This window comes from Penicillium cosmopolitanum, assembly GCF_028827165.1.
Source record: "Penicillium cosmopolitanum strain IBT 29677 chromosome Unknown utg000004l:1.0-4361866.0:1.0-4365735.0, whole genome shotgun sequence".
Classification (NCBI taxonomy): Eukaryota; Fungi; Ascomycota; class Eurotiomycetes; order Eurotiales; family Aspergillaceae; genus Penicillium; species Penicillium cosmopolitanum.
This window is the reverse complement of record NW_026622674.1, coordinates 2,291,465-2,305,029: the sequence shown is the minus strand read 5'-3', so window position 1 is coordinate 2,305,029 and position 13,565 is coordinate 2,291,465. Positions and strand designations below refer to the sequence as shown.

At 47.3% G+C, this 13,565-nt stretch overlaps 6 protein-coding genes across 6 annotated transcripts; 5 read left to right on the top strand and 1 right to left on the bottom strand.

Annotated features, from left to right (window-relative positions):
• Nucleotides 1–735: 735 nt before the first annotated feature.
• N7509_002250 (uncharacterized protein) lies at nt 736–1,250 on the top strand (the record flags this gene model as incomplete). Its single annotated transcript, XM_056626887.1, has 3 exons — nt 736–801; nt 880–991; nt 1,063–1,250. The coding sequence occupies 3 exons, from the start codon at nt 736–738 to the stop codon at nt 1,248–1,250; spliced, it is 366 nt and encodes a 121-aa protein (XP_056492682.1).
• Nucleotides 1,251–2,233: 983 nt separating this feature from the next.
• On the top strand, nt 2,234–2,611 carry N7509_002249 (uncharacterized protein; the record flags this gene model as incomplete). Its single annotated transcript, XM_056626886.1, has 1 exon — nt 2,234–2,611. One exon carries the CDS (start codon nt 2,234–2,236, stop codon nt 2,609–2,611), a length of 378 nt encoding a protein of 125 aa, XP_056492681.1.
• A 608-nt stretch (nt 2,612–3,219) lies between these two features.
• Nucleotides 3,220–3,756, top strand: N7509_002248 (GNAT family N-acetyltransferase; the record flags this gene model as incomplete). The annotated part of the gene is made up of 1 exon (XM_056626885.1): nt 3,220–3,756. The coding sequence occupies one exon, from the start codon at nt 3,220–3,222 to the stop codon at nt 3,754–3,756; it is 537 nt and encodes a 178-aa protein (XP_056492680.1).
• A 1,188-nt stretch (nt 3,757–4,944) lies between these two features.
• N7509_002247 (D-isomer specific 2-hydroxyacid dehydrogenase family protein) lies at nt 4,945–5,970 on the bottom strand (the record flags this gene model as incomplete). The annotated part of the gene is made up of 1 exon (XM_056626884.1): nt 4,945–5,970. The coding sequence occupies one exon, from the start codon at nt 5,968–5,970 to the stop codon at nt 4,945–4,947; it is 1,026 nt and encodes a 341-aa protein (XP_056492679.1).
• A 1,430-nt stretch (nt 5,971–7,400) lies between these two features.
• On the top strand, nt 7,401–7,871 carry N7509_002246 (VOC family protein; the record flags this gene model as incomplete). Its single annotated transcript, XM_056626883.1, has 2 exons — nt 7,401–7,638; nt 7,708–7,871. The coding sequence occupies 2 exons, from the start codon at nt 7,401–7,403 to the stop codon at nt 7,869–7,871; spliced, it is 402 nt and encodes a 133-aa protein (XP_056492678.1).
• A 2,922-nt stretch (nt 7,872–10,793) lies between these two features.
• Nucleotides 10,794–12,363, top strand: N7509_002245 (uncharacterized protein; the record flags this gene model as incomplete). Its single annotated transcript, XM_056626882.1, has 3 exons — nt 10,794–11,082; nt 11,148–12,190; nt 12,223–12,363. 3 exons carry the CDS (start codon nt 10,794–10,796, stop codon nt 12,361–12,363), a joined length of 1,473 nt encoding a protein of 490 aa, XP_056492677.1.
• Between the last annotated feature and the right edge of the window lie 1,202 nt (nt 12,364–13,565).

Genomic DNA, 13,565 nt, shown 5'->3' with positions numbered 1-13,565 from the left:
GAGGATATGAATGGCCGGGTTGTCAATTGCCACTAGAGATTTTGTATATCAAAAATAATTTAATAAATCTGTACTACCAACATTTATTTTGGCTAATTGAAGCTCCAAATCCGACGGACGGCATTCGGTTCAATCGCAAACCCGGGCATCTGCGTGGGTCAAATGAATGTGCCCCCACTTTCGGCCCAGGTGGGACATGGGAAGAAGTGGTCGAAGATATTATTGCATACAAATAGAATTGATCTTTTTTCCCCAGACGGATAGAATATCGGCTAAGAGGCAATTTCAGTAGGGATCGAACCACTCATCCTATTTGGGTTACCTCATTGCCATTCCTGTGACACAAAAACTTTAAACTTGCGAGCTGCCAAGCCCGTCATATGGAATTTGGATTATCTATCTCAGTGGCGATTAAATGCCATGATACACACCGCAGCGAGTCGGACCGATTATCTGCCCGTTCTCCCGCTTGTTGAGAATGCGTTATTTTTCTGTTGTCGCAAACATGACCTGCCCGTATGGACCAAAGTTTCGCCAGTATGGACCAACATTATGTCAGTTAGTAAGCAAAACACATGCCGAGGTTGCAATTGACTCGGGATGTTTTGGGGCTGGGGGGCTGGGCCTTACTCACCTGTTATGATTCCCCTGATGGTCCTCACATTTATCATTCAGATCTACTAGGTTCAAGATTGAAAGCCAGTTAAAAATCTGTTTCTTTTGTTCAGAGTCAAAATGCCTGACCCTACTCTCCTTAAAGTTGCCGGATATGGCTCCTTGGCTGTTGCTTTCTCGCATGCGGTCAGTCTTGACTCTTGAAATGAATGCCATTGAAGAAGAAATATTGTGAGAAGGTTAAGTCTGACTTGATTTCTCCAGGCTGCCGCGAAAGAATTTCGAAACCTCCGCGCATTCCAGGAACTGCCAAACATCGCATACACACGCAGCACTGTCGGATGGTACCAAGGAAGCGGGTTTTTGATTTTGACTGGTATGTCTTGCCATTTGGTGAAACAGTATTCAAGTTATATTTATGCTTCATTCTAACAAATATACTCTTAGCTTTGCTAAACCTCAGCTGGGCGCAAAATCCAAAATCTTTGGACGAGCCACTTCAACGTTCCATGGCTGCTCTGCTCGTTCTCATTTCCTGGGCGAGCTCTGCTTGGTATATTCGCAGAGGAGTAAAGGCCAGTGGATTTCTCACGGCATTTGCCGGCGTACTCCAGGCATGGGCAGCTCTTCATTGATTTCATTTGAAGCAAGCTTTAGATATCGCCAAATCTACAAACTCATGGACAAGAGAAAATGTCTGAAGTATTCAAACTTGGCTGAATAAGCTACTTGAATAAATTGTTGAAAATTGTAATTCATTCAAGTTCCCAACCTAACTTTTGTAGAGATGATATAGATTACTACCTATTCCTTAAACCGAATTGAAACAGTAGTGCAGTACCTTATTTGTATAGAATTATATCCAGAAACTGGAAATCGTATACACCAAACCTAGATATTTGAAAATATAGAGGGGATTTCAAAATTAAAGATCTCGGATGCAAAATTTTCAAGATTTTTTGATGTTAATCGTAGTTGGTGTCGCCACTACGAATTTAAGATGAGAAATCACCGACCAGATGGGGGAAGCCTCGGTTCGGATCTCAGTAGGAATCGGTGAATCTCGGGGTCTCTTGACACAATAGAGGTTATTGATTGGCTTTCCTCAATCAATCGCAAATTTGAATTGATTTCGGGACAACATTTGGCCCGTCTTTTACTACCCACTATTTTAGATACTAATGGAATCTATCTCTTGAAAATGGGCCTCATCGATAGACTAGAAACTAGAAGGTTGCTAGTGGTGAATAGTGATCAGTCTGAAATTTTTTCCTCTTTCTCATACAACTTCTACAATGATAACTCACCGGTCAAGGGACATGGCCCGATATACTTTCCAGTCTCGTCAAAGAATCCTAAAAAGATCTCGCAAAGCTTGCGATCGGTGTCGGTCTAGAAAATGCAAAGTACGCAACTAACGGACCCACGCATGTTGCAATGCACTAATTCTCTTTCAGTGCAGTGGTATATATCCGTGTTATCGCTGCCAAGAGGATAATGTTGCTTGCATTTTTCAAGTTGTTGATCGCAAGAGACAGAACACAAATTCTTCTCCCAAGTGAGTGTCCGTCAAACTCACATATTCTCATTTTTTTAGGAACGATACTGATACGTCAAAATGCTTGGAAGGCAAAGTTCGTGGCTCACGGGAGGTCGTGGGAAATTATACACGCGAGTCAATAAAGAGGAAGAAAGTGACACCCTGGGCCAGCCTCTGGCGCCTGATATCCCAAAAAATCCCGAACCCAATATCCAGGCCTCCAATACCAGTTCCTCTGAAGACAAAGAATTTACAAATGGTGTATTGGGGACCTCCGAAAGGATTCTGCAGCACCAGCAGCCAGCTGAAGGATCCCCCGAAAGCTCTCGTTCTCATCAAGGTGGTGTCTCTGAGTATTTGGATCGTGATGGACGCCACAGAGGCGATGGGAATTTCCCGACTGTTGAAGATAAAAATTTCGCGCAGACCCCCCCCGGTTGCTATCAGAGAAATTGACTCTTGGGCCTTGGTGACGGGGCATGAAATTGAACGCAAGAATGCTGTAAAGGAGGACTCGGATGAACTTTGGGTGCCGAATAACTCAATGTGGCGCGGTATAGATCTCAGCATTTTTGTTGACATGAACTTGGTATAACTAGAAAATAATTCGACCTTAGCCTCCGGTGGCGGGGACGTTCTAAACGATTTAGATATACAAATATTTGGAGGGGGACGACTGTGCTAACCGAGACCGATTTTCCGCTACGACGTGTTCTTGTATGTGCCATTTCCTGACCTACTAGCAGCCATTAATATTGAATAAAAGCTTGGATATACCAATTTTCCTAACCTCCGACCGTTTAAATATACTCGCATTTAAAGCACCATCAGGCTTTCGCTGGGACTTGCAAATCAAGCTTTGGGCGCCAGCGGTTACTACCCTCTCAGTGGGTGTCTTTGAAGGGCGCAGGGCTATACCACTATAGGAAACCACCAGCCGATCCCTTTTGTTCTTAAAGACTCTCGCGAACCATTCAACAAAAACTGGACTAGACCTCCTAATTTCTGCTATTCTTCTCGCTTGATAGCTTCCCGAATTCTCACACAAACCACTCTCTACAATCATGGCCTCTCCTCAACCGCCTTTCACCGTGCGCTTGGCGCTGGAATCTGACGCCGCCACGATCGCCGAGATAGGCGTTCATGTTTTCACCATCAGTTTTGGCCATGCAGTGGAGCCACAGTCACTTGCGACATATCTGAAGAATGAATACTCAATTGAAGCAATTCTGAAGGACGTGAATGATCCGTCTAGAACGCTTCTCGTCTCAGCGGATCAGAACGGCCAAGTTGTTGGCTTCGGCTACTTGACCCGGGGAAGTGATGATCCCTGTCTTGGCCATGTGAACCAAAAAGCCGAATTGCAACGAATATACGTCCATAATTCGGTGCAGGGAAAGGGTGTTGGCAGCTTATTGGCAAACAGCCTTGAGAGTCTCGCGCAGGAGCAAGGATTCACCAATTTGTGGCTCGGTGTCTGGGAGCAGAATACAGGCGCAATTCGTGCATATGAACGGTGGGGGTATCAAACCGTGGGTGAACATGATTTCGAGATAGGCTCGGATATTCACAGAGATTTGATCATGCTGAAGAGCTTATGATTGACGATTTGGAGACACGCATCATTTAAAGCTGTGTGATGACGGGAGAGGAGAGATATGATGATGAAAGTGTGTGTGAGAGTGAGATGATGATCTAGACAAAGGAAGAAGGATAATATAGGCCGATCTGGAGTGTCTAATGTATCTCGTTTCAACAATAGACAGCCTCAGATATTAATGGTAGAAATTTACTACTGTTTGTTTTAGAAAACACCGCACCTTCTCTTCTTTCGCACCCATTCTCAGTCTTGTCAAGGCCAACCGGACCTTCTAGAATCGGTTTTCAGTATCCTAATCAACGATCTTTCAAACTCTTCGATCCATACTAAAGTGCAAGCTATTGAGGCATTGGGGAAAATATTGACAACAACGAGGGACAACAACGAGGGACAACAACGAGGGTCTTGGAACTTGTCATCGCGGTGTTAGATGGCCCAAGTGAAAGAGTCTTCGCAAAGAGCTGCGACATTCTGGGGCTTCATGCTGAATCGCGGCCATCTGTTTGCGATAAAGTGGCTTCAAGACTGAAGGATTTTTACCATTTGGGTGTTTTTCGACCGAGAGAAGGCTTGGACCTTCTAACGCTCATAACGGCCCAGAAGACACTAGCAGAAACAAACATTTAAATGACATAGGCTATCTAAAAAAGGTGCCGATGGCTGGGCTTGTTATGTCTGAGATGGTGATCTTCACATCAGCTTACCCCGGCGTTCATGGAACGTCAGCATTGAGCCTCCTGAGCAACGGCTCAGCCAAAAAGCTTGATAATTGAACTTCGTTCGCAGGAGTTAAATAGTACTAGACCATGAATCTAGCTGTTAGGTCAGGGGCCCCGTCGGTTGTATAAAGTCTACCATTGTAGCTGACTTATGCCAGTGACTAGTGGACGGTTTTCTGTGTGCAGGATGAACCAGTACCTCTAGATGTGGACTAGAACGCATGGGTTCAAGCCATGCCTATGAACTTAATAGACCCAGGGTCAATAGCATGCGAAAAAAAACGGAAATATATTCGGAAATTTCTCAATTCTCGATCTATAAAATCTAGGAGACCTGGTCTTCGCCGGTCTGTCACCCCTGCCCCCCGCCAGTGACATCTATAACGATGAGATATTTGACATGCTTTCCAAATAACCCTTTCTAACCCATATCCATCCGACAACCCTCACATTCTAATATATCAGGCATATCAGGCAACTCTATTAATCGTATTCCCAACACACCACTGCTCAACCGTCTTCTTAACCCCAGTCTGAAGATTCTCCAACGTCCTCTCCGCAAACCAAGCAAGATGAGGACTAAGCACAAGATTCAACCCATCAGCCTCACCCTCCAGCAACGGCGAATCCCCCCTCCCAATCGGCTCATTAGCAAAAACATCCAAACCAGCCCCGGAAATCTCGCCATCCCTCAAAGCCTCAACCAAAGCCTTTTCATCCACAATCCCACCCCTCGCAACATTAATCAACACAGCCTGCTTCGACATCATTCTAAACTCATTCGTCGAAATCATATTCTCCGTCTCCGGCGTCCGCGGCAAACAAAGAACCAAAACAGTCGATCTCTTCAAAGCATCCTCAAACAAAACCCGATCATCCCGCGCTTGCGTAACACCCCTCCTCTCAGCAATAAGAACATTCATCCCCAATCCACGCGCAAGAGCACTAATCCTCGACCCCAAGGCCCCAAAGCCCACAATACCAATCGTCTCCTGAGAGCACAGTAACGGTGCGCCACCATCCGCCATCTTCATCCGTCCTTTCAATGAACCTTTACTCTTCCACTCCGTATCACCCCCGACCTCGTCAGCCGGCACATCACGCACAACACCACTCAAATGAACAAGTTTCCTCCTAAGCGCAAAGTAAAGACCAATAGCATGCTCACTAACACTATCGATATTCGTGCTGGGGCAATTGCACACGGGGATTCCGCGCGCGCGTGCAGCTGCTAGGTCGACACAGTCTGTGCCTGATGCTAAGATCACGATTAGGCGTAATAGTGGCGTTTTGGATGGGTGCAGGATGTCCGCGTTCAGGCGTGTTGTTGTTGTTATTATTATTGTTGCGTCTTTGACGCGCGATTCGAGTTCGTGCGGGTATGTCCAGTTGTGGACGGATTTTTTGTGCGGGGTTTGTAGGGTGAAGTCTGGGATTGGGCAGTGGATTGCTTCTATTGCGACGATGTGGTGGTTTGTGGTCGAGTTAGAGGCCATTTTTGTTGTTGGGCGGTGGAATTGGGGGTTGGAGGGTGAGTTTGAAGGGCCTCGGAATTGAATCGATTAAATGAATTCAGCGCGAGGTAAGGGGTTGTTCTTGGAGGATTTGTTCTCTTTGAAAAACTTGAATTTATGGTGTGGGAGGTCGATCGTGAAATCCCGCGGATAGCCGATAAGAGCATTTATCTCAGGGAGCTACCTTGGATCTAATTGAGTTTCTGGAGGTCTGGGGGTGTTGGTTATCGTGTGAGAGAGCTCATTATTTCTCGGTGATGGATATCTTTTTGGGCCCCCGCACGCCCTGTCGGTGACAATCAAGCCGAGTGGGGAAAGTGGGGGGGAACCGAGGATGCAGAGGGAGGATCTAAGGAATGGCATGAAGGATGAAATAGGTAGAAATAAGGCTGCATTTATTTTCTAAAATAGAATATAAACGAAGTTTTCTGCCATTAAGATCATGGGTGCAAAATGTTCGGCATTTCAGTTGAACAATGGATGCTGTCACTGGCGAGGATGATAGTATACTGCTGGCCTGGGAAATAATTCGAGTATCTTATTCAATCCAATTGACCTCCTACGGCGAGGTGGCATTGAAAAGAGTTCTTAATCGTGAAGAACGATTTGGATAGTGACAAAAGGTTCTTCAAGCAGAATGAATACACATGTCATGGCCTGCTGTAGACCCAGCAGGTCCAACCCACCTAAAGCCTTCAAGTTTACTCACTCGGAGTAGTAGGCTATGAAGTACCCAAGGCCATGTGCACTAAAGATAGCTAGAATGGTGAAAAATAAATGGACATGAACAGTTACTCAGCAGCATCCATGCGATAAACTACGGTCGGACTCACCTCCAGCATTCACTCAGACTCAGAGCCAAACGCCGTGAAGAATGCAAGGCCTGCCATGCGCACTAAATATGACCAGAATGGCAGAAGATAAACTGAAGCCAATTAGGAGTACCGACCTGCCGAATTCTACTCGGTGTCAGTAGAGCTGCCGAATTCCACGTGCTGTGTGGCATTGAGAAATACGAGTTTATCTTAAAGAAAGTCGTAGGTAGTCTAGGCAGCGTAGGCAGCCACGGCTTGGTTAGGCAACATGTTGATTTTGGACCCGTTGCCAGGTTGATCTTATACTTATTGTGGTTATTCCGGGTAGAACATAGGGTTTGTTACATAATTGAATACTCGGATAGAGAGTATTAACCTTCGAATACGATCTCCGTAGTATTTTCTTTGAGACTCGGATCTTTGTATATACTACTAGTATGGGATGGGGGACATAAAAAAAGAAATAGTACCCCCTGTCCAGTACAAGGAATAATATTTCGCTCCAGCTTGACGATATACACTGGCAGTGCCTATACACTGTCCATTCCCAACTCCCCTCCTCTTTTTATTATTACCCTTTTCCCTTCTTCATAAACCATGGCGATAGACCACATATCTTTACACGTCCCCGAGGATAAATTCAAAGAATGTCTAGACTTCTACCTCGCAACACTTGCGCCACTCGGATATACCATCTGGCACCAATTCGGTGAAACCGTCGTCGGTCTAGGAGCGCCGCGTGAAGATCAAAAAGACCACAAGCGCCCCGACTTGTGGCTCTGCGGAATCAAGACTCCGAATGAATATCCATCCCATATCGCTTTTGCCTCAAATGGTAAGCCATCATGATATTTACTTGAACTTAGAGAACACCTTTTCTAACCTCAGGCTGAATATTCGAAAGATCGTGCGACTGTCGATGCCTTTTACGCGGAAGGTATTAAGGCTGGGGCTGAGGATAATGGGCCACCTGGAGTGCGAGAGGTGTACCATTCTAACTATTATGGTGCATTCCTGCTGGATCCTGTTGGTAATAACATCGAGGCTGTTTACCATGGAACTGCTTAAACGATGAATGTTGGCTGCGTGGATTGTTTGAGGAAGTGGATTTCTGGCATTTGTTTTGGTTTCTAGGTGTTGATGTACTTGGGCTAAAATGATGCGTTGGTGTCATTGTCACAAAGTTTGTGATTTAGAATATGGTGGTCTGAAGATATTAAAATAACACAGCACTTCCGTAATGCCAAGATAGCTTGCTAGATAAACTCCGGAGGACTAGAGTTATAGTCAATGACCATTCTATTAACAAAGTGGAGAAAGATCAGGAGTTCTATGCCTATTCATCGAGTCAGACAAAATCAATCTGCCTCCTACGAGTTGCAAGCACTGATTGATATAATAGAAAGTCCCATACAACAGAATACAATGCCTGTTGTCATTCGTATAATCACAACTATGCTGGAATACCGTTGAATACGACACCAGGGTTAATCTAACTCTAGTAGGTATAGTATTATGCAAGATCAAGTTCAAAAATATTTTGAAGTGAACAACTCGGTGAAGTTGATTTTGAGCGGCTCGACTAAAATCTCACGAGGTGGTTGAATCCATCATGCATGCATACTACTAGTTAGTACTGTATTTCCCAACAAGCCGGGTAAAGACTCTGAGTCTGAGCCCCTCGAGACGATGGTGCAATTGGTAATTTCCCCCCCAACGCCATCCATCCATCCATCCACCCGCAAGGCAATTCGACGCGAGCCGAAATGAAATGAGGCCAGCTTGGCGAGGGGTAATCTAGCTCGATGTGATATTGAATACAATGCTTCTTCCATGTTATGGCCTGGCCATGCCTGGCCATGCCATGCCATGATGTATACATGTTGTCCAACCGGCGAAGAGTGGGGGTTACATCTCGAGTACGGATCTCATTTGGTAGGCAGTATGTACATACTACATAGTACGTACTCGTACTAGCTCGGATGAAGAGAACGGATTTTGATCCGGTCGGGCAATATCTGAGGTGAGCGAGATCTTGTCTTGCATGTATATGCGCATGTAGATGTACGGGCATGACTATTGAATCATGGGAAGTGATAATATTGATAATAATGATAATGTGATGAATTTTGATGTATAATGTGAATATTATTATGGTGGTGGTGGTGGTGGTGGTGGTGGTGGTGAAAAAATGAATAATAATACATAGTATTAATAATAATCACGATCGGTGTTAAAGGTCTGTTAGTTCTTACGGCCTACTGAATTGGGGTCGATGGGTTGCCGATCGCGGAGAGGCTGTGATTGGCCGAGGAAGCGATCTTCCATCTGTTCAGTTCGGTCAGGTCAGGTTTTGATCGTGTGAGCCGAGTCCAACTTTGGTTTTTTGATCGGCAGGGTCGAGTGATCTCATCGAAGAAAATATAAAAATAATTCAGCTGACGAGGCCAGAGCCACCAGAACCAGAGAAATGACTGTCAGTGTCAGTGTCAATGTCAATCTCCCCCATGGCTGTGGTTAAAAAGCAGTTACTATTAGCCAAGCGAATCATAGCCGGCACCCGCCGCGGTCAACAGCCGAAACCACAAAAATTTGTAGGATGGCGGCGATAACCAGGGAACAACTCGGCAGCCCCTTTGCCTCACCCGGGTCGGCCAATGAAGAGATCTGAAATGGGTGTCCTGGTGTGCTCCCCGAGTCCCCAACCATGTGGATCTGACGTAGGTGCAGAATGAATAACAGAGGCAGTATTCATACTGTGCTCCTACTCGTATGCTCCGTGGTTGGCAAAGTATGTACAATTGGTACGGTCCACCAATCTAAATGGTAGGCGATGGTAGTTTGTCCTTTTTTAGTACACTGTACACAGTACACAGTGCTCACTGCTGTCTAGCTGAGACAAGTTCACAGGTTCGATCCAGTCGGAGACTGAGAGTGCGGTGCGACCGGGCGATTCCCTCTAAGGTTCTCACCGAGTGTTGTGCTGCCGTGCGACCTGTCAAGAGGAGTAGAGGGGAGGATATGGAAGACGATTCGGACCGACGATGCATCGACAATCGGATTGCTGGGCTAGTGCTAGGATGGGCTAGTAAAACCCGTCGTAGTGGGTTGGTGGAGCGGCGACATCATTCCTAAGAGAGCATGTGTCCACTGCAGTCTAGACCCTGCCGATCGCTGAGGTATCTACTGTATAGTTGAATGAGATGAAAGAATGAAAGATGAAAGAGTGAGAGGATTAAAGTGTGAAAGGATGAAAGGATGAAAGAGGTCTATACCAAATGGTATACTATCACCACCACCACCACCACCAAGTATCACATTGTGTAGCCGTTGAGAGAAGGGAAGTCTTCCAGACTGTTCTCTTTTTGCCTCTGCTGACGCGCTAGACTGGATATGGTAACCACTAGCCCATATATGGCTAGCCCATCCTAAACAACCATGGAACCCCACCCTGTCAACCACCGGAACCCAACGGAGTCCCAATTTTTTGCAAACCAAAAAGAATCCACTAACGCTTTAGCCTTTCTTTCTGTTCTTTGGGGCTTTGACACACTTTGGTTGTTCTCTGGTACTCTCGAGCACTGAGACCTTTGATCTTAACCTTCCTTCTTCCCCCTCACCTCTCACCAACTCCCACCTCCCAACTCCCACCTCCCACCTCCCACCTCCCACCGCCATCATCACCATCACCCCGCGTCGCACAACGGGGATCCCCTGTTAGGCATCGGCCCGTTTTCCGATTGCGCACGAACGGCTCTTTTCTGCCCAGCCAGCGTGTCGACCTCGTCCCAGCCTGAGTCTGTGTTTGGTCCACCCATTCGTGCGCTGGCCTTGCTTCTTTTCTTTTCTTTGCCATCCCATCACACCGCCACCTGGTGGTGACTCAAGATTTGATAAGAGTCCCGCTGCCTGCTCCTTCATGCTAGCCGCCACGACGCCTTTTCTCCATCCCCAATCCCCGCGACGCCCTGCGGCCTCGCTCCTTGCGCCATGCGTAAACCAATCCATACCGACCCGCGAGACTCACTCGACGCGCCTGACTCTCCAATGCTCACAAGCCCGCTTTCTCCATTAAGCCTTAATACCTCCGCGCCCGCCTCGCCCGCTATCTCCCTCTTCTCCGCCGCCGGCCACGGCCACAACCGCGTCTCCAGCTCCGTTTCCTCTCTCGTATCCTCCACCGGCCTGGGAAACTCTATGGACAGCCCGAGTCGGAGTCACCTTACTGGTGTTAAAGAGGAAGAGTGCTCGCGCGACTCGCTGGAAGATCACTATTTCCGTATGTCCCTCCCCACCTACCTCGGTCCTATATGACTCAATCAACTAACCCCACTCCCCATCTAGAGCACTTTGACTGCAACATGTCAGCCCCCGCCGACGAAACCTATTTCCCTATGGATCCCCAGGACAGCTATGATCTTACCGATTGTGGTGTGGGAATGGACCTGCAGTTGCGAGAGAAGCGTACCTCGGATACTCCATCGATGAAGGGTGTCTCGCGCATCGGCTCGCACATTTCGACCATGTCGACCCGTTGGAAATCCAAGCGAGCCTCCGGAAGCCCAGAGCGCGATGCTTACCCGGACGATCTCCGCTCGCGCGCCAACTCAGCTGCTTCATCCGCCTTTGCCAGCCCAGTCGTCAGTCCCATCAGCCGACTCGACTCCATCCCACCTTCACCTGCGCGGACAATCTTCGAGGAGCGCCTTAGCGAATCAGGCGCTCGACCAATCGAAATCGTCCACGCCAATAGCAATGGTCTTAGCGAAGACGACAACGACACGCAGCAAGCCACGACTCCACTGCTTCCCCCATTTATGGGCGATGACCCTACCAGTATTGTCGCCTCGCGCGTGCAATCCCCGCTCCAATCCCCCTCCGTCGCAGACGTGAGCGACTGCAGCCTTCGTTGCAGCGTGACCTCCAACTTCAGGATCGCAGGAATGGGAGTCCCATCACCCCCACTTTCCTCGAAACCGTCCGTTGCCTCAATCAGCCGGCCACGCGCCAGCACATTGCGCACTGTCTCCGGCGACGCCAGCCCGGCCCCTTTCACCCTTTCCTCGCCATCGGATGAATGGGCCAACAAACTAGGCCACGCGAATTTCACCATCGTCCCGGAACCGTACGTCCCGGAGACCCGCGACATTGAATCTTTCCACCAACTACGCGCAGATTGGGACATGGCCCGCTGCAATTTCGCAAAGCACCTCGTTCGCACGGGCGAACATTACGGTGTCACATCAAATATCTACAAACTCACCATCTCGAAATGGGATTCCATCAACTTGGCCTGGAAATCCGAGCACGAGGCCCTCCTCGCCGATCTCGGCGCCGAAGACCGCGTCGCGCTCACTCTGACCCAAAATCCCAGCCCTGCTGAATCAGTCCGCATCCCCGACTCCACGATAACGACAAGTTTCCCGAAATGGGCGACGAGGATATCGTGGGTCCGATGACTGTTGCGCCGGCTGGAGAGGGTGGATTGGGTCCTTGTGGACCCAAGTCCATTAAGAAGAACTTCTTTCGCTTTTTCCAGGACCTTGTTTCAAGGACTTGATCTTGATGCCTAGCATCGATTATCGATTCGATGGGATCTCCTTTTCTCCATTTTTCTCTCTTTCGCCTTATATCAATACCCAGCCCACATTTCAACGACTATAATAATGACCATAGACACGGCGCGAAAAACAACCCAAGAATGAAGAACCGAAAACAAAAAGAACAAGAAAACGCCAACTTACGATTAATGAATACCTCATGATACGACTCACGACTTACGATTCGGGTTTCACATATAGCGACTACTTACTCGCGCCCGATCATGCCTTTCCTTAAGATGTCACGAGTCTTTTTTACATTTACCCTTTATATTTCATCTTCATTTTCCATTCACTTTCCTTCATTTCCCACCATTGGTTTCACTCTCATTCCAATTTTCTATTTTGCTGGACTATTGTCCGTCCATTCCCTTTTTTCTACAATATACCCACCCCCACCAATCCATCCATGTATCCCATAGAACATAGCTGCAGCTGGTGGATGAAGCTGAGCCTCATATTGATTAATTTGTTCCCGTTCCGATTGAGCGGAGCGGAGTTCCTGTCGTTGTATATATTACTTGCATTACTAGTATTCAAACTACTCATACTCATACCATTACTGTATGGATTAGATATTCATTGTTTTCTCATCCTTCCATTAGAAATACTAGAATCTGTAATTCTCGAGGTCGCTAGGTACCGGTACTAGTATAAAGTGCAAACCGACTCATCAACTTCAACGGACTCGGAGAAGGGCCGCGGTGCTTGGGCATGCATACATCAACTTGAAGCTAAGCCACCGACAGTGGCATTAGTCCAAAACAGACCTCCAGCCTACTATTTCCACCCTTGGCTTCGCTGACAGATGGGCTATAGTATTTGCCAGACGCTCAGAACTACGAAACGTGGTGCATTCATGCAAACATGCAAATAATTAGGACTCGGAGTGGAAAGAGTCACCTCAATCATCCTTACGACCTAGAAATTCGCAGCCAAGATAACTGCCAAGCTCCTGCATACGAATTCTCAGTCTAGGAATGGATGTTTCAAGGCTTGGGGACTTGAAATTTCCCTTGAAAGCCACTTGATACACATCATGATGGTCTTGTGAATGAAGCGCCCAGTCATTCAAGATCACGGCTGAAGGCCTTACAGTAGTACTTTTGGCCCGATCGCCGTAAATGTGTTTAACGTATCAGTCTTTCGTTGGAAGGCGCTT